The sequence below is a fragment of the Oncorhynchus nerka genome, linkage group LG5 (genome assembly GCF_034236695.1).
Source record: "Oncorhynchus nerka isolate Pitt River linkage group LG5, Oner_Uvic_2.0, whole genome shotgun sequence".
Lineage (NCBI taxonomy): Eukaryota > Metazoa > Chordata > Actinopteri > Salmoniformes > Salmonidae > Oncorhynchus > Oncorhynchus nerka.
In genome coordinates, this window is record NC_088400.1 from 11,362,892 (window position 1) to 11,376,902 (window position 14,011).

Genomic DNA, 14,011 nt, shown 5'->3' on the forward strand with positions numbered 1-14,011 from the left:
GTTAGAACATACGTTGTTGTCATAGTGTTAGAACATACGTTGTTGTCATAGTGTTATAACATACGTTGTTGTCATAGTGTTAGAACATACGTTGTTGTCATAGTGTTAGAACATACGTTGTTGTTATAATGTTATAACATACGTTGTTGTCATAGTGTTATAACATACGTTGCTGTCATAGTGTTAGAACATACGTTGTTGTCATAGTGTTATAACATACGTTGTTGTCATAGTGTTATAACATACGTTGTTGTCATAGTGTTATAACATACGTTGTTGTCATAGTGTTATAACATACGTTGCTGTCATAGTGTTATAACATACGTTGTTGTCATAGTGTTATAACATACGTTGTTGTCATAGTGTTTGAACATACGTTGTTGTTATAGTGTTAGAACATGCGTTTTTGTCATAGTGTTATAACATACGTTGTTGTCATAGTGTTTGAACATACGTTGTTGTTATAGTGTTAGAACATGCGTTTTTGTCATAGTGTTAGAACATACGTTGTTGTTCATAGGTGACTTATGAAAGAAAGAATAGAAGCATTCATATTCTGCCCTAAACCAGCTACGATTGCAGTTAGATAGATCCTTTGCACCTTGATCTTAATAACAATCATGTTCGTACTGTGAATGATTTGTGATACAGTAACCTAGATTATTGGCCGAAAATGATGTCATATCCTTGATGAGGATAAGGTTCTAATGAGCGTCTCAGTCCATTGACCTGTGTCTGTTATTGACCCTTTATTGTCCTAATGAGCGCCTCTAATAACACAGATGACTAACGAATCAAACACAGTGGGTGTATTGGTCTTTTAACACAGGTGACTAATGTATCAAACACAGTGGGTGTATTGTTCTAATAACACAGATGACTAGAGTATGAAACACAGTGGGTGTATTGGTCTAATATACACAGATGACTAGAGTATGAAACACAGTGGGTGTATTGGTCTAATATACACAGATGACTAGAGTATGAAACACAGTGGGTGTATTGTTCTAATAACACAGATGACTAGAGTATGAAACACAGTGGGTGTATTGGTCTTTTAACACAGATGACTAGAGTATGAAACACAGTGGGTGTATTGGTCTAATATACACAGATGACTAGAGTATGAAACACAGTGGGTGTATTGTTCTAATAACACAGATGACTAGAGTATGAAACACAGTGGGTGTATTGGTCTAATATACACAGATGACTAGAGTATGAAACACAGTGGGTGTATTGGTCTAATATACACAGATGACGAGAGTATGACACACAGTGGGTGTATTGGTCTAATAACACAGATGACTAGAGTATTGAACACAGTGGGTGTATTGGTCTAATATACACAGATGACTAGAGTATGAAACACAGTGGGTGTATTGGTCTAATAACACAGATGACTAGAGTATGAAGCACAGTGGGTGTATTGGTCTAATATACACAGATGACTAGAGTATTGAACACAGTGGGTGTATTGGTCTTTTAACACAGGTGACTAGAGTATGAAACACAGTGGGTGTATTGGTCTTTTAACACAGATGACTAGAGTATGAAACACAGTGGGTGTATTGGTCTAATAACACAGGTGAATCGTGCCGTGACTAATACCAAGGCTGCGTACCAAATTACACCCTATTCCCTATATAGTGCTTAACCTTTGACCAGAACCACCATTGGGATCTGAGTAGAAAAAGTAGTGCACTATGTGGGGAATATAGTGTCTTTTGGGACACCTCCCACATGGTAAAAGGGGCTAACACTGGGCTGCTTCTTATATCTACAGACACGGGGTCTGTAGCTTCCTGAAACATGTGGTTGGTCCCCTGGAATTTGAACAGAGACCCAATGCTCAGATACACACGTGTGCACACACAGACGCACGCACGTAGGCATGCACGCATACACACACACATATGGGTTCATTAGGTCTGTAGAATGAGAATCTATATGTCCGTATGGGTTCATTAACTCTGTAGAATGAGAATCTATATGTCTGTATGGGTTCATTAACTCTGTAGAATGAGGATCTATATGTTCGTATGGGTTCATTAACTCTGTAGAATGAGAATCTATATGTCTGTATGGGTTCATTAACTCTGTAGAATGAGAATCTATATGTCCGTATGGGTTCATTAACTCTGTATAATGAGAAACTATATGTCTGTATGGGTTCATTAGGTCTGTAGAATGAGGATCTATATGTCTGTATGGGTTCATTAACTCTGCAGAATGAGGATCTATATGTCTGTATGGGTTCATTAACTCTGTAGAATGAGAATCTATATGTCTGTATGGGTTCATTAACTCTGTAGAATGAGAATCTATATGTCTGTATGGGTTCATTAACTCTGTAGAATGAGGATCTATATGTCTGTATGGGTTCATTAGGTCTGTAGAATGAGGATCTATATGTCTGTATGGGTTCATTAACTCTGTAGAATGAGGATCTATATGTCTGTATGGGTTCATTAACTCTGTAGAATGAGAATCTATATGTCTGTATGGGTTCATTAACTCTGTAGAATGAGGATCTATATGTCTGTATGGGTTCATTAACTCTGTAGAATGAGAATCTATATGTCTGTATGGGTTCATTAGGTCTGTAGAATGAGGATCTATATGTCTGTATGGGTTCATTAACTCTGTAGAATGAGAATCTATATGTCTGTATGGGTTCATTAACTCTGTAGAATGAGGATCTATATGTCTGTATGGGTTCATTAGGTCTATAAAGGTGCCAAACTACAACGCTACTATGCACTTGTTTAATACTCATGTCACAGTTGGCTGGTTCCCAACCCTGTACCAGGAGGACACGGGGTTATTCTGGTCCGTTATCACATAGAGAATCAGATAGAAACTGTAGCTGATTTAGACTCCTTTGAACACCTGACACACACCTGACACACACACACCTGAGACACACACACCTGACACACACACACCTGACACACACACACCTGACACACACCTGACAAACACCTGAGACACACCTGAGACACACCTGAGACACACCTGAGACACACACCTGAGACACACACCTGAGACACACCTGACACACACCTGAGACACACCTGACACACACCTGAGACACACCTGACACACACCTGAGACACACCTGAGACACACACCTGACACACACCTGACACACACATGACACACACATGACACACACCTGACACACACCTGACACACACCTGACACACACCTGAGACACACACCTGACACACACCTGAGACACACCTGAGACACACACCTGAGACACACACCTGAGACACACCTGACACACACCTGAGACACACCTGAGACACACCTGAGACACACCTGACACACACCTGAGACACACCTGAGACACACACCTGAGACACACACCTGAGACACACCTGACACACTCCTGACACACACCTGAGACAAACCTGAGACACACCTGACACACACCTGAGACACACCTGAGAAACACACCTGACACAGCCCTGAGACACACCTGAAACACACCTGACACACACCTGACACATAATAATTGATCCATTATTTTGGTGATTGCAGTGATTGTAAAGGTAAAATGTGATCTCCAGGTATCACCACGGTATTGACCATGACCACCATCAACACCCATCTGAGAGAGACGCTCCCTAAGATCCCCTACGTCAAGGCCATAGACATGTACCTGATGGGCTGCTTCGTGTTCGTCTTCCTGGCCCTGCTGGAGTACGCCTTCGTCAACTACATCTTCTTCGGACGGGGGCCCCAGAGGCAGAAGAGGGCCGCCGAGAAACTAGCCGTCGTCAACAACGAGAAACTCCGACCCGACCCCAATAAGGTAGGTGTCTCCGGATAGGAAGGGAGTAGGGACAGATTGTTTTAGAGAGGTTGTGTTGATGGTGTAATGTGGTGTCGGATGCAGTTGGAGAACACAGGTTATTCTTTCTCTCAAGGTTTATGTGATGCTTCTGTGATCAACTGTTGACTTGATGTCCTTTACTAGGGCTCAACTACACCTCCCTGTCCCATTGGTGTAGCCATGTGTATCTATCAACCACAGTTCAATGAAAATACATCTTTAATAGTTAGACCAGGATCTGACAACATCTGACAGCAAGCTGCGATTTCTCCATGGTAACAGTGCTGATTTTGTATGCTTGCAGTGGATGGTGGGAAATGTAGTTCAGAGAGATGATGCTCTGTATGCCAGAATGAAACAGAGGGAAATTGACGCGTATGACACGATGTGGGATCCCATCTTTGTGGACGATGCCGCATTAGGACTAGGCGAGCAAAGAAATAAGGTACTGGAAGGTTTTGAAAGTCAAAACTTTAACAAATGTCATCAATCTGAATCAACTCCCCCGATCAGAGGAAAATACTGTAGTATTTTGTGTGCATTTCTTTAATTTGATTCTCTAGATTTTTAAAGGCAACTTTAATCATCACTTCCCACCATTGTGTGTTTTTTCCCTTCTCTTGATTTGCTCTTCATGCATTTTCCTGACAAACAAGTCATTGTAGTGGTTGAATAAATTACAGCATAGTTTGAAAGTTGCATTCCAAATAGCACCATATTCTCTATTTAGTGCACTACTTTTGACCAGGGCCAATATAGGGAATAGGGTGCCATTTGATACAGAGCCTACGTCTCAGTCAAAATATTATACACCTTACAGTGATGGGAAACCTAAAAAATGAAGGGACAGGAAATGCTGGTTGTAATTGCAAGCTACTCCAAAGTTAATATTGGTGTGACAGAAAAATGTATATCTGAGGTCAATTGATAACACTCCTAAATAACAAGTGAAGCAATTGAATGGAAATGAGATTAGTGACATATTATCGCTCAGCCTAACAGAGAAGAAAAAGAGAGACGTTTATTTCTCACTCTGAGTTTTGTCCAACTGAGTGGCCTTGAAACAGAGTACAAACAACAGATACAATTGAGAATTTGTTTTTTCAACTAATTAAGTTTGAAAATCTTTTTTTAGTTAGAGATGTTTGGTTTGCTTCAGAAGTCAGGCTATGGATGAAGAAACTTCTGATCCGATCCACTTCCTCAGTGTTCACAACGTCTCTCCTAACCTAAACCTACCTTTGACCCCTGAAATATCAACCTTAACCTCTCCTTCATCTTTGCAATATTTCCTTATTACTATTTCTCTCAACCTTTTATCCTCTCACATTTCTTCCTTTTGTTTACGTTGTTTGTTTACTTGGTTTGTCTTGTTCTGACTAGACAGAATGTTAACCACATGCTGGCTGAAATTCTGACATGACAATGAAGATGATTTCTCAATGAGAAACTGTTGATTTGTATTTATATACATACACACAGTACCAGTCAAAAGTTTGGACACACCTACTCATTCAAGAGTTTTTCTTTATTTTTTTATTATTTTCTACATTGTAGAATAATAATGAAGACATCAAAACAATGAAATAACACATGGAATCATGTAGTAACCAACAATTCTTCAAAGTAGCCAACCCTTTGCCTTGATGACAGCTTTGCACACTCTTGACATTCTCTCAACCAGCTTCACCTGGAATGCTTTTCCAACCATCTTGAAGGAGTTCCCACATATGCTGAGCACTTGTTGGCTGCTTTTCCTTCACTCTGCGGTCCAACTCATCCCAAACCATCTCAATTGCTTTGAGGTCAGGTGATTGTGGAGGACAGGTCATCTGATGCAGCACTCCATCACTCTTCTTCTTGGTCAAATAGCCCTTACACAGCCTGTTGAAAAACAAATTGTAGTCCCACTAAGTGCAAACCAGATGCGATGGTGTATTCCTGCAGAATGCTGTGGTAGCCATGCTGGTAAGGTGTGTCTTGAATTCTACATAAATCACAGACAGTGTCACCAGCAAAGCACCCCGACACCATCACACCGCCTCCTCCATGCTTCACAGTGAGAATCACACATGCGGAGATCATCCGTTCACCTACTCTGCATCTCACTAAGTCACAGCAGTTGGAACAAAAATCTCAAATTTGGACTCATCAGACCAAAGGACAGATTCCCACCGGTTTAATGTCCATTGCTCGTGTTTCTTGGCCCAAGCAAGTCTCTTCTTCTTATTGGTGCCCTTTAGTGGTGGTTTCTTTGCAGCAATTTGACCATGACGGCCTGATTTACAGTCTCATTTACATTTACATTTAAGTCATTTAGCAGACGCTCTTATCCAGAGCGACTTACAAATTGGTGCATTCACCTTATGACATCCAGTGGAACAGTAGTGCATCTAAATCTTTTAAGGGGGGTGAGAGGGATTACTTTATCCTATCCTAGGTATTCCTTAAAGAGGTGGGGTTTCAGGTGTCTCCGGAAGGTGGTGATTGACTCCGCTGTCCTGGCGTCGTGAGGGAGTTTGTTCCACCATTGGGGGGCCAGAGTCTCCTCTGAACAGTTGAGGTTGAGATGTGTCGGTTACTTGAATTCTGTGAAGCATTTATTTGGGCTGAAATTCTGGTAACTAATGAACTTATCCTCTGCAGCCGAGGTAACTCTTCCTTTCCTGTGGCGGTCCTCATGAGAGACAGTTTCATCATAGCGCTTGAAGTTTTTTTTTGACTGCACTTTAATCAACTTTTCTGGATTGACTGACCATCTTAAAGTAGTGATGGACTATCATTTCTCTTTGCTTATTTGAGCTGTTCTTGCCATAATGTGGACATGGTATTTTTTCAAAATAGGGCTATCTTCTGTATACCATCCCTACCTTGTCACAACACAACAGATTGGCTGAAACACATTAAGAAGGAAAGATATTCCACAAATGAACTTTTAACAAGGCACACCTGTTAATTGAAATGCATTCCAGGTGACTACCTCATGAATCTGGTTGAGAGAATGCAAAGAGTATGCAAAGCTGTCATCAAGGCAAAGGGTGGCTAGTTTGAAGAATCTCAAATATAAAATATATTTTGATTTGTTTAACACTTTTTTGGTTACTACTTGATTCCATATGTGTTATTTCATAGTTTTATTATTCTACAATGTAGAGAATAGTAAAAATAAAGAAAAACTCTTGAATGAGTAGGTGTGTCCAAACTTTTGACGGGTACTGTGTGTATATATATATATATATATATTTATTGTATCTTCATATACTTATGTGTAATGACTAGCTATTGATTTATATAAATATAATCTATAAATAAATATGACATTTTATGGTAAATACACTATGCTCAACATTGCTACTGTAAATCAAATGTGGCCCATTAGTACAACCACAGAACAATACTGTACGTGATGAACCCCTCAATTAATAACTAAGAGAAAAACACATTCTTATTAAAACACACACACATAGTGCCTTTTAATTAACCATAAAGATAGACCTTTCAAGTATTTTAAGTGAACATAGATTATTTAAGAATAAGATGACCGATGAACCATGCCTCATTTTATCTATCCGTAAATATAGCCATCTTTTAAATATTTGAAGTAAGGATGGATTATGATGACGTGATGACGTACACATGACGTTTGAACCTTGCCTACATTCACTTCCTCTCACGGCCCCTCCTCTTCCTCCCCCCGTCCTCCTATCATAGATGACCACCTCCCTGACTGATGACAACATCCTGTTTGGTTCCCTGGAGATGAAGAACGAGATGGGGGGTGTTCCTCCTGAGCTGTCCAGGTCCCTGGGCCCTGGGGGTCTGGGTGACCCGCGCAACACCATGCTGGCCTACGACAGCTCCACGCTGCAGTACCGCAGGGCCGCCATGGCCCGACAGAACTACGGTGGAGGACCTCACAGCGCCCTGGAGCGCCACGCCACCCAGAAGAAGTCCCGCCTACGGAGACGGGCCTCGCAGCTCAAGGTCAACATCCCTGACCTGGCTGATGTGAACTCTATCGACAAGTGGTCCAGGATGATCTTCCCTACCGTGTTCTCCTTCTTTAACGTGATCTACTGGCTCTACTACGCTCACTAAGGAGAGATGGATGGAGGGATATCATTGATGAGAGAGAGAGAGAGAGAGAGAGAGAGAGAGCACCTATTATTTTGCTGATTCATTTTTAAAGAAATGTGAGAGAAATAGTTTTGGAAGGAAGGAGCTCTACACCCGAACACTTCTTCTACAGCATCTATCTGCCGTGACACTCTTATGATCTGGGAATAACCTCTAATGACTGACTGACACGTCAACAGAGGAGAGGAGAGATTTTAAAAAGACAAGACAGACAGACATGGTGCCTAATCCTGAAGAAATGTCAATATATCACTCTAATATTTGTCATTTGTAGCTTAACTCTCTGTGGATCAAATATTTATGCTTGTGTTTGCATATACTTTAAGTATTTGTTTAGTTTTAGTCTATGTATTTTGTTCATAGCCGAGCTATCTGCATCCAGGAAACCTTTTCTCGAGGGTTTTAAAGGGGTTCATCCTTGATTAGACTATTTTCCTGTAGTTATTGTAACACAAAAACATTCTTTAAAAAGCATGCTTCTATTTCATTTCTGCTGCGTCTCCATCTTTATCCATGGAGCACAAAGCATTTGAGTTTTTAACTAGTTGGGGTTTTTTCTTCTGTGTAGCAAAGAGTGTCAGCAGAACTCTGTTCACCCCCCATACTGTAGCTTAGGCTGAGCTTGGGGTTCAATTGGGGACCAACAACAATGGGCTACTTTAAGTGATAGTACCGCAGATGGTCAATAGGGGGCACTCTTCTCTATGGACATTCCAATGGGTCTTCAGTGTTGCCGTTTCTGTCCTGCCAATTTGTGGGTTCGTGACCTTTAACCTAGAGGTCATGACCCATCATCCATTCTGGCCATTGAAGTTCCCATGAAGGTTTCATGTGTAAAAGTATGGTACGACCATGGATCTTGAAGCTCTGACCTGCCAAGTGTTTTTGACCTGACTTTGTTGTCCTGACAGAATCTAGTAGTCCATCACATCAAACTGCCCTGGTTTAAAAGAGAGAGACAGTACTGTGTAACCCTTGCCTCTGCATTGCCAGTGTGGGCGGCATCAAGGGGTGAGAATGGCTTTATTTATTTATTACCCAGGGGGGGGTGCTTATTTACATTGCTGATGGACATCAAGAGAGCTAAGTCCATCTTTCATTGTAATGAAAGTTCCTGCATAAATCTAATTAATCCACAATCATATCAATAGAGTTTATTGGTTCTAGAACTTTAACACGTTCCATTGTGATTAGGTTTTATGTTTTGATGAATTGTAGATATAATGTTTTAAAAATCATGTTGTAAAGGACATGGTCCATTTTTATAAACTAAATATTAATGAAAAGCCAGATGTATAAATATTATGAATGAATTATATATTTAAATGGGTCTGTTGTTGTTTTTTGCAGTCTAACTAACAGGTAAAATGTACCGTGGCCAGATTATAAAAAGAAAAAATCTTAAATTCGTTGAAGGAAATAATATACATATAATTTTTCCTGACACTGTACTTTGTTCTTGGAGTTTTTTCTTTGTTTATATTTCTTATTTTTTCTCCCATTTCTTTCTACTTTTAAAAGCAGCTACTTGGCAGCGAGGAAACTGAAGCTCTACCACTACCATCTACCAGACTCTAATAAAACATCAGTATTTTTATGCATGGCTCAAAACCATTTTTTTCTCTCCAGAAATGACTGTGACAGGACCCGAGATGAATCAACCACGTTGCCATGACGCATCATCATCATATTTTCTACAAAGTTCCTGTAAATTCCAATTGTAACATTTCATAATAATGACTAATGTAAATAACTTGTGTATTGATTGTCAGCCATTATGAAGATGTACCTAAATTCAATTAAAACTCAATTCAGCCTATATATTAGTTCATTTACCGAATGCATGATAAGACTGGGAGAGACTGTATGTATATAGAGGCTTTGGGAGGGAACAGGCAAACAAGCAAATAAGGGCTGCAGATGTAATCCTCTCTCTCTCTCTCTCTCTCTCTCTCTCTCTCTCTCTCTCTCTCTCTCTCTTTCTCTCTCTCTCTCTCTCTCTCTCTCTCTCTCTCTCTCTCTCTTTCTCTCTCTCTCTCTCTCTCTCTCTCTCTCTCTCTCTCTCTCTCTCTTCTCTCTCTCTCTCTCTCTCTCTCTCTCTCTCTCTCTCTCTCTCTCTCTCTCTCTCTCTCTCTCTCTCTCTCTCTCTCTCTCTCTCTCTATAATGGGTTCAGAATACAGCAGTGTATCCATCCAGTCAAGTAGTAGTGGGGTTGTTATGGTGTGGGGCTGGGACATGACTCCGTGTGGAGCCTCATCCAGCTTTCCAGCCAGTCAACCATCCCGGCCATCCAGCAGAGAGCCATCCAGACATTCGCTGGACTCACTGTTGCCCATTGTCCTTGGGTGCCCAACGGGCCTGACAGACAGACGGACAGACAGGGCAACCCTCCTTCCCCGTCCCAACCTCACTCACAACAAGCCAAGAGTAGAGAATAGAGAGATCCCTCTGACTCCACCGCACCCTCTCACACACTCACTGCATTCCTCCACACCCACCACCACTCGAACTGGATCCATCCATTCCCTCTCCTCCCTCCTTCTGATATGACAACTACTGTTGTTGAGCGGCTGCATTGAAATACTTCATGTTGAACAGTGCTGAATAGTTCATGTTTTAAAAAGTGACTGTGGTTATTATTATGACTAATGATCACCATGCACCTTTACGCTGATGGGACAAATAGGAGGATGAGGGTGTTTTTTTTTAACAGGTTCAATCATAGGCCTATTCAGTCAATACCAGGCCTATTCAGTCAATACCAGGCCTATTCAGTCAATACCAGGTCTATTCAGTCAATACCAGGCCTATTCAGTCAATACCAGGTCTATTCAGTCAATAACATGTCTATTCAGTCAATACCAGGTCTATTCAGTCAATAACATGTCTATTCAGTCAATACCAGGTCTATTCAGTCAATACCAGGCCCATTCAGTCAATACCAGGCCCATTCAGTCAATACCAGGCCCATTCAGTCAATACCAGGTCTATTCAGTCAATACCAGGCCTATTCACTCAATACCAGGTCTATTCAGTCAATACCAGGCCTATTCAGTCAATACCAGGCCTATTCAGTCAATACCAGGCCTATTCAGTGAATACCAGGCCTATTCAGTGAATCCCAGGCCTATTCAGTCAATACCAGGCCTATTCAGTGAATACCAGGCCTATTCAGTGAATACCAGGCCTATTCAGTGAATCCCAGGCCTATTCAGTCAATACCAGGTCTATTCAGTCAATACCAGGCCTATTCAGTGAATACCAGGCCTATTCAGTGAATACCAGGCCTATTCAGTGAATACCAGGCCTATTCAGTCAATACCAGGCCTATTCAGTAAATTACAGGCCTATTCAGTCAATACCAGGCCTATTCAGTCAGTCCCAGGCCTATTCAGTCAATACCAGGCCTATTCACTCAATACCAGGCCTATTCAGTAAATTACAGGCCTATTCAGTCAATACCAGGCCTATTCAGTCAATACCAGGCCTATTCAGTCAGTCCCAGGCCTATTCAGTCAATACCAGGCCTATTCAGTGAATACCAGGCCTATTCAGTGAATACCAGGCCTATTCAGTCAATACCAGGCCTATTCAGTGAATACCAGGCCTATTCAGCCAATACCAGGCCTATTCAGTCAATACCAGGCATATTCAGTAAATTACAGGCCTATTCAGGCAATACCAGGCTTATTCAGTGAATACCAGGCCTATTCAGTCAATTCAAGGCCTATTCAGTCAATCCCAGGCCCATTCAGTCAATCCCAGGCATATTCAGTCAATCCCAGGCTTATTCAGTCAATCCCAGGCCTATTCAGTGAATACCAGGCCTATTCAGCCAATACCAGGCCTATTCAGTCAATACCAGGCCTATTCAGTAAATTACAGGCCTATTCAGTCAATACCAGGCCTATTCAGTCAGTCCCAGGCCTATTCAGTCAATCCCAGGCTTATTCAGTCAATCCCAGACCTATTCAGTGAATACCAGGCCTATTCAGCCAATACCAGGCCTATTTAGTCAATACCAGGCCTATTCAGTCAGTCCCAGGCCTATTCAGTCAATACCAGGCCTATTCAGTAAATAACAGGCCTATTCAGTCAATACCAGGCCTATTTAGTCAATCCCAGGCCCATTCAGTCAATCCCAGGCATATTCAGACAATCCCAGGCTTATTCAGTCAATCCCAGGCCTATTCAGACAATCCCAGGCTTATTCAGTCAATCCCAGGCCTATTCAGTGAATACCAAGCCTTTTCAAGCAATACCAGGCCTATTCAGTCAATACCAGGCCTATTCAGTGAATACCAGGCCTATTCAGCCAATACCAGGCCTATTCAGTCAATACCAGGCCTATTCAGTAAATTACAGGCCTATTCAGTCAATACCAGGCCTATTCAGTCAATACCAGGCCTATTCAGTCAGTCCCAGGCCTATTCAGTCAATACCAGGCCTATTCACTCAATACCAGGTCTATTCAGTCAATACCAGGCCTATTCAGTCAATACCAGGCCTATCCAGTCAATACCAGGTCTATTCAGTGAATACCAGGCCTATTCAGTCAATACCAGGCCTATTCAGTCAATACCAGGCCTATTCAGTGAATACCAGGCATATTCAGTCAATCCCAGGCCTATTCAGTCAATCCCAGGCCCATTCAGTCAATCCCAGGCATATTCAATCAATCCCAGGCTTATTCAGTCAATCCCAGGCCTATTCAATGAATACCAGGCCTATTCAGCCAATACCAGGCCTATTCAGTCAATACCAGGCATATTCAGTAAATTTCAGGCCTATTCAGTCAATACCAGGCCTATTCAGTCAATCCCAGGCCTATTCAGTGAATACCAGGCCTATTCAGCCAATACCAGGCCTATTCAGTCAATACCAGGCCTATTCAGTAAATTACAGGCCTATTCAGGCAATACCAGGCTTATTCAGTGAATACCAGGCCTATTCAGTCATTTCAAGGCCTATTCAGTCAATCCCAGGCCCATTCAGTCAATCCCAGGCATATTCAGTCAATCCCAGGCTTATTCAGTCAATCCCAGGCCTATTCAGTGAATACCAGGCCTATTCAGCCAATACCAGGCCTATTCAGTCAATACCAGGCCTATTCAGTAAATTACAGGCCTATTCAGTCAATACCAGGCCTATTCAGTCAGTCCCAGGCCTATTCAGTCAATCCCAGGCTTATTCAGTCAATCCCAGACCTATTCAGTGAATACCAGGCCTATTCAGCCAATACCAGGCCTATTTAGTCAATACCAGGCCTATTCAGTCAGTCCCAGGCCTATTCAGTCAATCCCAGGCTTATTCAGTCAATCCCAGACCTATTCAGTGAATACCAGGCCTATTCAGCCAATACCAGGCCTATTTAGTCAATACCAGGCCTATTCAGTCAGTCCCAGGCCTATTCAGTAAATAACAGGCCTATTCAGTCAATACCAGGCCTATTTAGTCAATCCCAGGCCCATTCAGTCAATCCCAGGCATATTCAGACAATCCCAGGCTTATTCAGTCAATCCCAGGCCTATTCAGACAATCCCAGGCTTATTCAGTCAATCCCAGGCCTATTCAGTGAATACCAAGCCTTTTCAACCAATACCAGGCCTATTCAGTCAATACCAGGTCTATTCAGTAAATTACAGGCCTATTCAGTCAATACCAGGCCTATTCAGTCAATACCAGGCCTATTCAGTCAGTCCCAGGCCTATTCAGTCAATACCAGGCCTATTCAGTCAATACCAGGCATATTCAGTCAATACCAGGCCTATTCAGTCAATACCAGGTCTATTCAGTAAATTACAGGCCTATTCAGTCAATACCAGGCCTATTCAGTCAATACCAGGCCTATTCAGTCAGTCCCAGGCCTATTCAGCCAATACCAGGCCTATTCAGTCAATACCAGGCCTATTCAGTAAATTACAGGCCTATTCAGGCAATACCAGGCCTATTCAGTCAATACCAGGCCTATTCAGTCAATCCCAGGCCTATTCAGTGAATACCAGGCCTATTCAGTCAATCCAAGGCCT

The 14,011-nt window shown here is 41.9% G+C and overlaps 1 protein-coding gene across 1 annotated transcript in view; it reads left to right on the top strand.

Annotated features, from left to right (window-relative positions):
- LOC115127152 (gamma-aminobutyric acid receptor subunit beta-2-like) overlaps positions 1–9,791 on the top strand; it is a 144,417-nt gene extending 134,626 nt beyond the window's left edge. Inside the window, exons 8-10 of the mRNA XM_065018364.1 lie at positions 3,579–3,823; positions 4,149–4,289; positions 7,556–9,791. Of these exons, the coding sequence (XP_064874436.1) occupies positions 3,579–3,823; positions 4,149–4,289; positions 7,556–7,942 (773 nt within the window). The 3' untranslated portion in view covers positions 7,943–9,791. The remainder of the gene's footprint in view (positions 1–3,578; positions 3,824–4,148; positions 4,290–7,555) is intronic.
- The last annotated feature ends 4,220 nt before the right edge of the window (positions 9,792–14,011 follow it).